Below are 13,850 nucleotides of genomic sequence, written 5' to 3' on the forward strand. Positions count from 1 at the left end.
GAGAGCCACAGCCGTTGTTCAGTGCTGGAGGAGGTGTATCTCAACTCACTGGAAAAACAACTGAAGTTACTGGAAAACCTGCCATCAGAACGTGAAGGGAGTACACATGAGGGGAGAAGAGAGGGGAGAAGATACTGCTTATTTTTTAGCTGCTCTACAGAACAGTACAGAACAGTCAGTTTGGAAGAGCAAAATTAAATGTGAAATTGTATTATCTTTTACATGATCCACCTACAAAAAGGTCATGGTAACAGACATTGATCACCTTTGTTAGCTTATAATACCAGTATGTTCAAAAAGTAACTATGGTGGTATGAGTAGATAGTATAATATATCTCCTTGGTAACTTGAGTATGTGTAACATATGTATGTGCAACATTATTTTTATCTAAGTATTATGTAATATATGATTACATACTATATACAACTCATGGGTAAGCTTTTGAATATAGTGGTGTTAATCCCTGTTCAGTTAATTCCATAGAGGGTAGCTCTCATTAACAAATCTCACCTGCTTTATGCTCTTTGCTAAAGGTCAAATTAAGGAAGCACAAAGCAGTGTAAATGTTTCTGCTTATTTCTGCTAATTCATGTTATGATGATGATGATGATGATGATGATTAAACTTTAGGTTTTATATTTTTCCTCTTTCTATATTTGACAATTTGGCCAATGTTTGAACAGTTTGTATAGCTTGTTGATTACTTTTGATACAGTAATGGTAATTGTTCAATGACAATTAAACCGTTAACCGTCACAATCATTTGAGTGACGATTAATCGGCAAGTAAAATGTCATGATCCTAACAGCCCTACGTTCACCCTGTGTGTACAATCAAGTCCAGCTGTGACTGATCAGCTCATAGAGGTTCTATCATAGCAGTGAGACAGAGACATATATACAGGGTTCAAAATAATCATATCTGATCTGGGAACCCCCCAAAATAATCATATATGAACTGGGGACCCCCCAAAATAATCATATTTGAACTGGGGACCCCCCCAAAATAATCATATCTGATCGGGGACCCCCCCCCACCCTGTCAAGCACTTGGAATTGTAGGAGTCGAGGCATTACATTTAGTTTGACTCGGTTCCACAGATACATATTGTGAAAATGGCAGATTTAAAGGCTCACAACGGTGTTGACACATACATTCAGATACATTATCTGAAAGGGTTCTATCACAGCAGTGAGACAGGTACATTCTCTGAAAGGGTTCTATCAGAGCAGTGAGACAGGTACATTCCCTGAAAGGGTTCTATCAGAGCAGTGAGACAGGTACATTCTCTGAAAGGGTTCTATCAGAGCAGTGAGACAGGTACATTCGCTGAAAGGGTTCTATCAGAGCAGTGAGACAGGTACATTCTCTGAAAGGGTTCTATCACAGCAGTGAGACAGGTACATTATCTGAAAGGGTTCTATCACAGCAGTGAGACAGGTACATTCTCTGAAAGGGTTCTATCAGAGCAGTGAGACAGGTACATTCTCTGAAAGGGTTCTATCACAGCAGTGAGACAGGTACATTCTCTGAAAGGGTTCTATCAGAGCAGTGAGACAGGTACATTCTCTAATGGAGTTCTATCACAGGGCCAGCAGTGAGACAGGTACAGGTACTGAGGTACAGAATGTGTTCTATCACAGAAAGGACCAGCAGTGACACACACCTCTTAGTGAATGCTGGCTGCTGTACATACTGTATATTCATTGTTATACTCACTACTGATAGTAGATAGTCTACATAGTTATTAATATATCCAAAGTGGTTCTCAAATGTTTTCATGTCAAGGACCCCCAAATTAATGTATTTGGTCACAGACCTCCTTCTGAAAACAGTTTTTGAAACTGATATATCCATTGGTGATAGATACTGTAGATGTATCCACACATATAGAGGTGAGAGATTTACATTTATACTTATATTTATTGATAGAATATTCATGAACAGTCAGACATCTAAGATGTAGTCAGAAACAGATGTCTAGAGTCATGTCATGTTTATTATCCGTGATACATTTACTTATATCACTGCTCCGACACCGGAATTTATCCACAGAGATCAATACATCTCCTTTGAAATATATGTGGTCATTATAAGGACAGAACTACAATAACCGACAAACTACCTCACACACAATGGCCGGTCAATCAAATGTATGGACAGACGGACGGACGGACGGACAGGAACAGAGTACCCACCCTTGCTGGTAGTGTTGGTGACATATAGGAGTTTTAGTAGTGCCAGCACACTTAGAAGGGATTTATTACTTATTAGAGACTCATTCTCTAATAAGAGACAAGGTGGCATTTACATTTTTTAACTACGGGACACTGCAAAGTAACAACATGTTTATAATAATGGACATGTCATCATGTCAGTTCCTGTAGTCCAGACTGCATTGCCACTAAGCAATGAATGAAAAATATGTTTGATCGGTGTGCAGGTTCTACAAAATGTACTTTCAAATTATGTTCTGCTTACTTAACACTTAAACTTAAATATACAAGAAATTACTGACATATTTAATTATTTTATACTTTCAAAATGTTTTTATATTTGAAAATGCATGAACATTTTTCAACATGGAAACGATTATGACGATTATGCAAAAGTAATTACGATTAGACGATTATGTAATCATTGTGACAGGCCTAGTCGCCACTACTGATTTCAGTCATTTTTTATAAGAGCACTGCAGCGCTATGAGCTTGTAGATCTGCTATTTTCTTTCACCACTGCAAGTATCATCTCCTTTAGAATGCACAGAGGCACCACACGTATACCAGAAAGCCACTAGATGGCACTGTAACACAACTTCTTTTGTTGTGAAACCCCAGAACTCTCAGTGCGTCTCTGGTCCAAACTCCATGAGCTAGGACCTCACAGGGTTGTCGGTACGACTCCCCTCGGCCTACATGCCTTCCGTCCAGAGGGGCTTTGAGGAGCTGAACCAGGAGCAGATGGAGCTCCCCCTACTGTAAAAACATATGGACCAAGGGAACAGTGAGGTCACCCATTGGTTTCTACAGACCCGTTTTCAAGACACTTTTTCTGTGAATTCAAATCCACCATCTTGGAATTGCCGGTCTCGAAAAGCAATGTTTTTTAATACAGCATCTCAATCATTTTAACCCCTTTATCCATATTTTATACGTTGGCTATTCAAAAATAGCAGATATTCTATTTTTGAAGGTTTTTGAAACATTTTTAAAGTGTTTCAACAATTTTGAAGTTTTTCTTTTTTTACACAAATCTTCTCTTCTGGGGGTCCCTGGCACAATTTGGGGGTTTGCTCATCTACCTCCAAGGCTTCAGGCAGGGCTGCTCTGTGTGTGAGATAGCTGTTGTGTTTGTTGTGCGTGCTTGTGTGTGTAACCGTGTTGTCTGTTCAGGGTCAGCAAGACAGTGTGTAACTGTGTTGTGTGTTCAGGTGTAGGTATACTGTCGTGCTGCTGGGTGTTGAGGAGTGGGTAGGAACGGGCACGACAACGTTTATCCAGGTTAGTAGACTTTACTGGGCGAATACAGTTCTTTACAATTATGCAGGTCAGGTCAGGATGATGATAAACGTGTCACAAACTTAACAAACACTGCTCACTGTTAACAGGTGAGTATTTGATCACTTGGGTCCTCTAGTTCTGGCACAGAACGGGAGACGTTCCGTCCGTGCTGTTGAACCTTGAGAAACCCTATTAACACTGAACAAGGAAACGCTGAAGTCTCTTATCAAACTAGCACAGCACACAGGTACAGCCAATGACAGCGTGACAATAAAATGCATGTCCAATCAGTATCAGTATCCCAAATGTATAGGTAACTGTTTCCCATGTTACACACCTTCACATATACTGGTGCCACAGGGCTGTACTGCTCATGTGCCCATCACAACACAACCCCCCTCCAAGAGTACTGAGTCCCTTCAGTACACATGCAAGTGTACAAAATAAAGCATCAGTTAACTTCAAATAAATGTCTTCTTTCACATTTCAACAGCATCAATTCAATTTCAATAAACAGTACAACTTATTTTCTTTTTTAAACACAAAACAATGGTCACATCCTGTCTGCTCCTCACTGAAATACTGCACTTATAAACATTTTTTTTCCCTTTTTTTTTTCTTCTTCCTAACTCAGTCTAACTCTGGTATCTCCCTGGTTTGTGAATTTTACGCCCAAGGCGTGTTCTTATCGACTCTTGTTGTCCCTCCGATGACGAGTCTGAAGCATCCTTGCTTCCATCTTTGTGTTGCTCCGTCGACGAGTCTGAAGCATCCTTGCTTCCATTTTTGCGTTGCTCCGTCGACGAGTCTGAAGCATCCTTGCTTCCATTTTTGTGTAGTGAAGGTCTGGAGGATGATCTCGGTGCTGGCGACGTTGACGGGACCTCGCTGGAGACCGGCGATGTCCGCATTGCTTCCCCGGTGGATAATCCGGAGGCCAGCGACGGTGACAGAACCTCTCTGAAGATCGGTAGCGTCGATGGTCCCACCCTGTAGGAGGATGTGGAGTTCGGCGATGCGGGTGGGACCTCTCTGGAGGACGCTGATGTTGGCTGGAAAATTCAGGAGGCTGCATAGAAGGTCGGAGACCGAGAAGGTGACCCCCAGGGGCTGGAGAGAGTGAGGGACACCAATCGGAGGCCCCAGGACTGGGTGAACAGGATGCTAGGGGCAGGGTGGCGTCTTCATCCAGGATCGCCCCTGTGGTGTCCAGTCCTTCACCTCCCATTATCTTGGACGGCACCAGCTCATCGCCGATGAAAACCCTGCCGTGGGCGTAGATCACGACTTTTGCAGCCATCATTAGGTCTAGGCCCAGCAGGACAGAGTCACGTATAGGGGCTACATGGACCTCCCATTCAACTGTTTTAGACGCGATCTTGAATGTGACTGTCAGTCCATGTCTAGCTGCCATGCCAATTCCCACCCCAGCGTTGTCGAGGTGTGTCTCCTGTAGGTCAGCCTTGTCTCCCAGCTGCATGTACAGGTCCTCAGAGATGACAGTGGTCTCCGCTCCAGTGTCCACCACTGCGTGGGTTGGGATGTTATTCACACTTAAGGAAATCTGCAGGCTTGGTCCGCTGGCTTTGATGCGGCTCACCTGGGACCCAGGAGGCTTTCCACTGTGACCACCTGCAGGGGCTGGACTATGGGACCTAGAACAGTCTCTCTGGAAATGTCCTTCCTCTCCACACCGGAAACACGGGCCTGTCGTGCCACGTGTGGGACTCGGGGACTGAGCCCGCATGCGGCCTTGCCTTGCTGCTCGATACTCAATCGTGTTGGCCTGAGAATCTCTGTGCTGCAGCTGTAGGTTCTCCAATGCCTGCATTATAGTCTTGAATTGGTCGGTACGAGTCTTGAATTGGTCAGTTAATGCCGTAACTTGACCTGTAATTACAGCAAACTGGTCTGTGGTAACGTACTGTGGGGTTTGGACTCTGCGTGACACTGCTGGCACATCTTCAACGCCAGCCTCTTCGTCAGCCCAGGATATCCGTCGCGTTCTACTCCTCCCTTCAGTCTCTCGCCCCATAGTGGCTCTGTAGTTGTGGTCATGAGCCTCTGCAAGTTTCTGTGCCTCAGGCAGGGAGCCTGGGTCACGGTTCATGACTTCATATGCCACTTTTTGATTTCCGAGTCCTTTGAGGAAGGTATCTGTTGCTAGCTGGTCTTGTAGCTCTAGATCCACGCCTGGGTAAGCAAGGGTAACGAGACGGCGCACCTCCTCCGCAAACTCAGCCGTGGACTCCTTGCCTTGTCGAAGCTCACCCAGCTTCCTCCTGACTGTAGTAGGGGGGTCCCGCTGACCAAAACGTTGGCTAAGCTGGCCTCTCAAGAGAATATAGTCTTCTCTGATGTGTTCAGGCAGTGAGCAAACATAACGTATGGCCGCTCCTCTTAGGCATTCATGCAGTCGATCCACACTTTCCACCGAGCCCCACCCATACTTCCTGGCTTGGCGCTCAAAGATTAGTAAGAAGGACTCCCAATCATCAGTACCATGAAATGGGGCTAGCTTAGCCTTGGGAAATTCTTCTATAGGGTATTGGTTCTGACGATTAGAGCTGTTGGACCTCTGCTCACCAGCGGAGGTCGGCTGTAAGTGCTGGGTTCCACGCTCAGTGCCTCTGCGTCTAACATCTGGCTCTGTAGAAAGGCCTGTTCTGGGAAGACCAGAGGTGCGTGCTCGCTGTTGTATTACACTCAGCTCCGCTGCAAAGGGGCCAGTAATTTGCTCACAGGGCCTTTCTGGGATTTCCCAAGGGAAAGGTAGGGGAGCATCAGAATACAGTGATCGTCTTTCCTGTGCAGGGTTTTGGGTCCTCTCCCACCCATCCCCTCTTAAAGCAGCTGATGTATGTGGGAGCTGCTGGGCTCCATCCCCTCTGTAGGCTGCTGGTAGGGGCAGTTGGACTCCATCCACTCTGTAGGCTGTTGCTGGTGGGGGCTGTTGGACTCCATCCCCTGGTATGAGTGGTTGAGCTACTGTGTTGCTGCTTGCAGTAATGTGTGCCAAGACAGGGGCTAACAGCATTTGGAGTTGTTGTTGCTGTTGTTGGCTTTGCTGATTTTGGTTAGTCAGTAGTGCTTGCAGCCATGTTGGGGGCTGGTCAGGACCAATAGCTGATGCTGGTACATCCTTTTCTGCTCCTTCCCCTTCTCCTGCCATTTTTGTTGATTTTTTGATTTTTTTTTTCACGGTTGGCACCCAAAAATATTTTTTACAGTGTATTTTTGGGGGTAATTTCACAACGTGTTTTTTTACAGTGTATAGTCAATCCAACGTCGCCGCTTCCTTGCGGTGCTTCGCAGCTAAAGCACTTGTTGGCATGCACAAGCTGTCTTCTACAGCTGTCTTCTACAGTCAATGAATGTATACACTTTTCTTCCTTGCACATGTGATAAGAAGGAGCACTTTAGCAAACAACACGGAGCACAATGGACACGCAGCAGCTGTGGCTCGTTTGCGTTTGTAACGCGACGGCCGTCGGAACGTGCATACAGCTGGCTTGCAAAACAAACTTTTCTCTGTGGACTTTTTAAACTTGTATTCCCGGATTCTACACACCTTGATGTATTTGTCCCGCTTCTGGCACCATTTGTCGTGCTGCTGGGTGTTGAGGAGTGGGTAGGAACGGGCACGACAACGTTTATCCAGGTTAGTAGACTTTACTGGGCGAATACAGTTCTTTACAATTATGCAGGTCAGGTCAGGATGATGATAAACGTGTCACAAACTTAACAAACACTGCTCACTGTTAACAGGTGAGTATTTGATCACTTGGGTCCTCTAGTTCTGGCACAGAACGGGAGACGTTCCGTCCGTGCTGTTGAACCTTGAGAAACCCTATTAACACTGAACAAGGAAACGCTGAAGTCTCTTATCAAACTAGCACAGCACACAGGTACAGCCAATGACAGCGTGACAATAAAATGCATGTCCAATCAGTATCAGTATCCCAAATGTATAGGTAACTGTTTCCCATGTTACACACCTTCACATATACTGGTGCCACAGGGCTGTACTGCTCATGTGCCCATCACAACAATACTGTGAAAAAAAAATAAGTTTAGGGATAATGGGTAAGGCACCGGCAAAAATAGGGCCCAATGTCTTTTGAATAAAATGTTGTTTAGTTTTAGTCCTCTGAAATGTTTTACGTTTTTAGTTGAGTAAATATAAGATTTTAGTCGACTAAATCTACAGTTGATTTAGTCGACTAAAATAATTATTTGGCAGGTCATGATGCCATCGAAATGGCAGATTTTCACCTAGCTGCATGCCGAAAATAGCAGATCTACAAGGTCACAATGCGAGCTTGTAGATCAGCTATTTTTCGGTCTGTGACACCCGCGCACACCTGCGACAAATGTGCAAAAAAGCAAACATTTTCTTCTGGGGGTCCCTGGAACAACATATTTTGAGATGGGGTTCGCAGCCAAATACATATAATTTTGACCGGACCTTGACATGGAAAAGTTGGAGCACCACTGATATTACAGCAACATACTGCTAGGATTTAGCAGTCTCTGTCTAGAGACAGACAGACTCTCTGCACACATGCGCGACAAGTTGAGTCAGCTGGTTGCATTTCCGGCCCTTCCTTTGATATTTTCCGGGGCTTTGAGCAGCTGGTGGCCATGTCACGGGCTTATGTATTATTCTGCTTTTCTTTATTATGCTCACATAAGCTATTCAGATGGGGTAAACTAAACAGTGCAAAGTATTCAGGCTATTCACCACAAATGAATAAGGATGTTTACATTTATTGAAATACGAGTGCATAATTATAGGTTTGTTCTGGGCTATATTATCCATTGCCTGACAGACAGGCCAGACAGGCCAATCAGACACCAGGGATTGTCCCGCCCCTCCCGACGGCCAATACGGACGTGGGGAACTGACATTAATACCTCCTTGTGTGTTCATGCTGGTTAGTTGTATAGGTGTCAGTAATGTGTGAGGATTTGTATGAATTTGTTTTTCAAGTCTAAACTATATGCCAAGCAGCGAAAGGTAAGAGATTCTCTTAACATTTTTCAACCTTTAATGATGAAGAAATCTGGCTGCAGAACCACTGTAGCTTTCAGGGTTTGTGAGCAGGAAACAGTGGTCGGTTCGCACTTGTGACAAAAGTGCAAGAAAAGTAATCTCCATTCTCATGAAGAAGATTGCAGCTCACAAATCACAAACTATTTACAGATAAATGTGATGAATGATAGGTGTGGTAATTTGGCTATTTTTCTTCTATACAGGAGACATGGCAGAGGCCAGAGTTCATGGTAGGTCACAACACCGTTTTTATCTCCTGATAGCTGAACCATGATCACCTGATATGAGGAGGGAGGATATGTGTGGTTTACATTTCCAGCAGTAATATATAAACATTATCATTCACAGACAGACCATGCAGCCAGAGCTTTGCTTAAATTTACTTCACTAAATCTTTACTGCTTTCAACACTGACAGTAAAGAAAAATCTATAAAGTACTGAGTACTTTTAGGTTGTCTGTTTCTTTTTTCTTCCCTAAACAATAACGGTTGTGCGTGTGGGAACATATGAAACTGCAGATAACAGCTTCTCCTTTGTGACCACATCCTTTGCTCTCCTGAGAGCAGAGGAAACTAGAACATATTGTTCCTAAAGAAACAATGGGGGCTCGCTTTAAGGCCAAAAAGCTGTAGTATAAAAAGTACAAATTCCGTTTGACTTGGTATCTCTGTCTGTGTGTTGTGTCAACTTGTGTGTGTGGGCATAGACTTGCCTCCGGTTGATCAGATTGGGAGCACCCGTTATCATTCTCCTAATTGTCATCAGTTACACACCTGCTTGCATAGCTGATGGTAGTAAGGGCATGGAGGGAGTGATGGGTGTGGTGTGCTCCCCCTGGCTCCAGTGAGCTTGTAAATTAGCCATTTCCGATGGTTTCGGGATTGAGAGGGGGGTGGGGGGAGTGGGGGGGTGTTATGTTGACCAATACACAGCATTAGTGTTAAATTGGAGCTTGAAATGTACACAATTATTGCCTTCAAAATGTAAGTACCAAAGTAAAAGGTAAATGGTGCATTTATCCAAAGTGCTTTACATACAGTAGATAGTGCATTACATTCACCCATTTACACACTCATTCATACACCGATGGCAGAGGAAACCATGCAAGACACCTGCAGCTCATCGGGAGCAATTAGGGGTTCATCGTCTTGCTCAAGGACACTTCGACACTAACTCTGGGGGAGGCGGGATCGAACTGGGAACCTCGCGGTTGCCATCTGGCCGCTCTACCGGCCACTGTACCGGCCACTCTACCCCTGACCCACTGCCACCCCCTGTACTCACATTTTCCAAAGATTCTCAAGCTTTTTCCAAAATAGCAGATCTAAAAGCTCAAAACGCATCACATTGTAGATCGGCCTTTTTCTAATATTCAAAGTATGACAGAGGGGGGTGTGGGAGGTGGGGTGGCGGTCGAGTATGGGGTGTGTGTGGGGGGGTGGGAGTTTTGGAGCTTGAAACGTTTTAGCATCAAAATATACTGTGAATACCAAAGTAAAAGTACTCAAATCTTCTGAAAATAGCAGATCTACAAGCTCATAACGCGTCACATTGTAGATCGGCTGTGTGTGGTTACTGTAGGCTTTGTATTAATAATCAAATCTGCAAAGTAACAAGTAACTAAATCTGTCATATGCTGTAATTTAGTGGAGTAGAAATAACACAAATGGAAAGTAAAGTAAAAGTACCTCAAAATTGTACTGTGCATTGTAAGCACTTGCATAGTACTTGAGTAAATGTACTCAGTTACTTAGTTACAGCACCACTGAGTAGCCAATGACTGACAGGCTAGCTATCACCAGGTGTACTGATTGCTAGAGTGTAGAGGGATATGGGTTGATATTAATGGTCTTAACTCAAAATGTATACATCACGCAGCTTAGATCTTTATTAAATCAGAGAGCAGACCCGTGCGATCTTGGTGATGTAAAATAAATATCTGTAGTGTCAAAAATGCGGTGACTTTACGAAAACATGGGTCATTTCTCCTGTATCCTTCTCTCTCCCTTCTAGCAAACACCATTAGTGTGTACTGGAAAAGCTGAAAAGACTGTGAGATCCACATGTGGTTTAATGTGGGATATATTCAAAAGTATAAAAGTGATCAAAACGTTAAACACAGCAATGGAAGTCATAATGTACCTCAACCTTTTAGAGTTTAAATCGAGTTTGTAAGTTAAAGCATGCTGAAGTAACATGATTGCAAACAAGAAAAAGGGGTTTTCAGTTGAAATAACATTGACTTTCCCATAGACTTTTTGGGGTGCTTAAAGTTGAATATTTCAAAAACTACAAATTATTTCAAAATTAAAAATACAAGCACGTGTCCACAGTAAGCTGGATCTTTTACAGTTTGAATGGAGTTTCTAAGTGAAAGTATTTAAGAGTAGTTATAGGTCACATACTTTTGGGAGAGAATAAAGAAATAGTGACAATAGCTATAGTGACAAATAGTGAGAACTAGTGTGCTCGCTGCTACTGCAGCGAGCCCACAGTGACAGAAGTTGAAACCTTCAACCTAACCACATGGCTTGCAAACAACTCCTGCCTCTCTGCAACCACCATCTCTGCAAGCATGGATGCCGATTTAAGTTGTGGGTAGGGTACTCAACAACAACACGTCACACACATCAACCAAGTTTTAACCCTTTAATCTCCTGAATGAATGTCATTTGGAAACATTGTACTCGCAATGAAATACTTTTTTGCTGTAAGTGAAGACAGTGTGCGATCAGCATTCTTTCCTGGCATCTATCCATCAAATCTATTGGCAGTTGTGTGTATGTGTGTGTGCGTGCGCACTCAACATTTTCATCCTCTATGTTTACTCAATAATAAATTGCTGTAATTGGAGGTCATGTCATATACTATGTAGTATCAAATCCCTTTGAAAGGGAGTTAAAAAAAAAACGGCATACTAGGCCGTAATACTACAGAAGATTTTCCTTATTTTTTTTTCTTATTTAGTAGTCTTATAGCCTGGGGGAGGAAACTGTTCTTCAGTCTGCTTGTGCCTATATTTAGGTCAGGTGCCAGATAAAAAAAAACAGAAATAAAAGAGAGGTCAAATATAATAAATAAGAAAACATTGAGTTAAAGCTCCCAAACAAGTGTATTATAAGGGCTACGTTTTGACCATGTGGGTCTTCATTAGGCAAATGGATTAAATGAACACCCTAACGTCCACTAATATATCGTCCTTGTTGAGTCAGAAACCTCATATCTCTATACTTTAAAAAAAAACTTTTTACGTTTTTTTATAAATCAATGCCCTACTTCGTCATACTAGTGTCACACAAACACTCATCATCATCACGATATGGAAAGGTGGTGAGCTCCAATAGTAACTATAACATAACTTGGTTCAAGTCATAAAGACCAAGACAGAAGCTTATCAGATTTTCTATTAATTTCAGTCCTATTCAGTGTTTAATTAGCTAAGCAAGACTCTGCCTTGTATCGATGAGCGGGCCGACCCGTAACCCGCGGGTCAACCCGCGGCGAGTCAACCCGCGGCGAGTCAGGGTTTCAGAGGCAATTATGCGGGCTGCGGGTGAGCAGGTCAGCCGCGCTCACACGCAAAAAAACAACAACCCTATTTTGAACAACATGCTGACATTTAAAGCGACTTTGGGTACTTAAAAGAGCGCTATATAAATCTGAGCTATTATGATGATGATTATCTTTTTTTTCCCAACGCGGGTCGCGGGGCGGGTTGAGCCATAGATTTATATATGGGTTCGCGGGGCGGGTTGAGGCAGGTTGGGTTCTGGGGCGGATCATGAAAAAACCCGACCCGCACATCACTACTGCCTTGATAATATGTTTATGTTCCTTGTAGCAAGAGCTGCTTTGACTTTATAACCTGTTAATTAACCTGTTTGCCTTCTATATCTTAATTAAGATATAGAAGGCAAACAGGATGTGTGTGTGTGTATGTGTGTATGTGTGTGTGTGTGTGTGTGTGTGTGTGTGTGTGTGTGTGTGTGTGTGTGTGTGTGTGTGTGTGTGTGTGTGTGTGTGTGTGTGTGTGTGTTTTGGGGGATGTCATTGTAATGTGTTGGTTACACCACTGAATGTCTTCTTCATTCTGGTTATGTTTAAATGAACAGTAATTCTTTCTTCACTAACTGTGTCTTTTTTTCACTCTAGGCGACTTTAAACTCGTCACTAAAGGCTATGCTGTGGGTCGGTACCGTAATGTCACCCTCCCCTGTCACCTCTCTCCTGAGACCAGCGCGTCTTCCATGACAATCAGGTGGTTTAAGGAGTCAGAGTGTATTTACCTGTATAAGAATGGTCAGGTGATAGAGGGGAGGGGCTACAAGGGCAGACTGACCCTAAACATCCAGGAGCTGCAGAAAGGCAATGTGTGTCTGACACTGAGCGGCTACAGAGAGACAGATGATGGAGTTTACATCTGTCAGGTCAAAAATGGAGAACAGGAGAAGGAGATTGCTGTGGGATTAATATGTAAGTGACCTACTGTCACTGTGCATTATCATTAACCGTGATATTGTAGCTGTCGGGTGAAAACCTTGTTTGTCCAAAACTGTTACTTTTCAGGAAATGTAAAAAAAGAATGTGACTGTGTTCTAAAGGATCTAATGTAGTTATCACAAGCTATTGTTAATACTCTTCATCAAATATTTAGAAAACCCCAAACTTAACCACTTTTAAAATAAACAGTTAACTAGAAAAAAATGCTGATCTGCAAGCTCACAACACGTCACGGTGCGACGCGTTGTGAGCTTGTAGATCGGCTGTAATCTAAGTATTCATTATTGTCCATATAGTCACTTCCTGATAGCTTATTGGTCTTTCTGATTTGATTTGAGACATTTTGATCATAAACATAATGATCATGTGATTTGGCTCCAGTTGACACCTGATGATGACTTCATTGATGACAAATCATCCAATCATATTAGGAGGATACATTAAAGCTGCACTCTGTAACTTTCATTTCTTACCGGAGATTCAAACCCAGGTCACCTGGGCAAGTGCTGACATTTTTACCACAGAGCTAATTCTTCTTACACAGGAGAGAAATAGAATTTTGACCTTCATGCAGTACCACTTGTCTACCAGTAGTTTAGACCATTTCTCAGCAGAAGAGCAGGGAGACCAAATACAACTACCACCAATGTGTTTATAACCAGTTATATTATTTTATTGGACTCATTACGTCCCACTCACATCACTCACTAGAAGTATGATCATCATTGACTTGCAATGTACGTTTTTTTTAATAAAAATGTCAACTTCCTGCTGATTTTACCATTTGAAGAT

General features: G+C 43.1%; 1 protein-coding gene across 1 annotated transcript; it reads left to right on the top strand.

Annotated features, from left to right (window-relative positions):
- The first annotated feature begins 8,392 nt into the window (after positions 1–8,392).
- LOC311041224 (butyrophilin subfamily 2 member A2-like) lies at positions 8,393–13,116 on the top strand. The gene is made up of 3 exons (XM_084086131.1): positions 8,393–8,521; positions 8,761–8,787; positions 12,711–13,116. The coding sequence occupies exons 2-3, from the start codon at positions 8,766–8,768 to the stop codon at positions 13,037–13,039; spliced, it is 351 nt and encodes a 116-aa protein (XP_083942257.1). The 5' UTR covers positions 8,393–8,521; positions 8,761–8,765; the 3' UTR covers positions 13,040–13,116.
- Positions 13,117–13,850: the final 734 nt, after the last annotated feature.

Source organism: Gymnoscopelus microlampas (assembly GCF_963454915.1).
Source record: "Gymnoscopelus microlampas genome assembly, contig: SCAFFOLD_307, whole genome shotgun sequence".
Classification (NCBI taxonomy): Eukaryota; Metazoa; Chordata; class Actinopteri; order Myctophiformes; family Myctophidae; genus Gymnoscopelus; species Gymnoscopelus microlampas.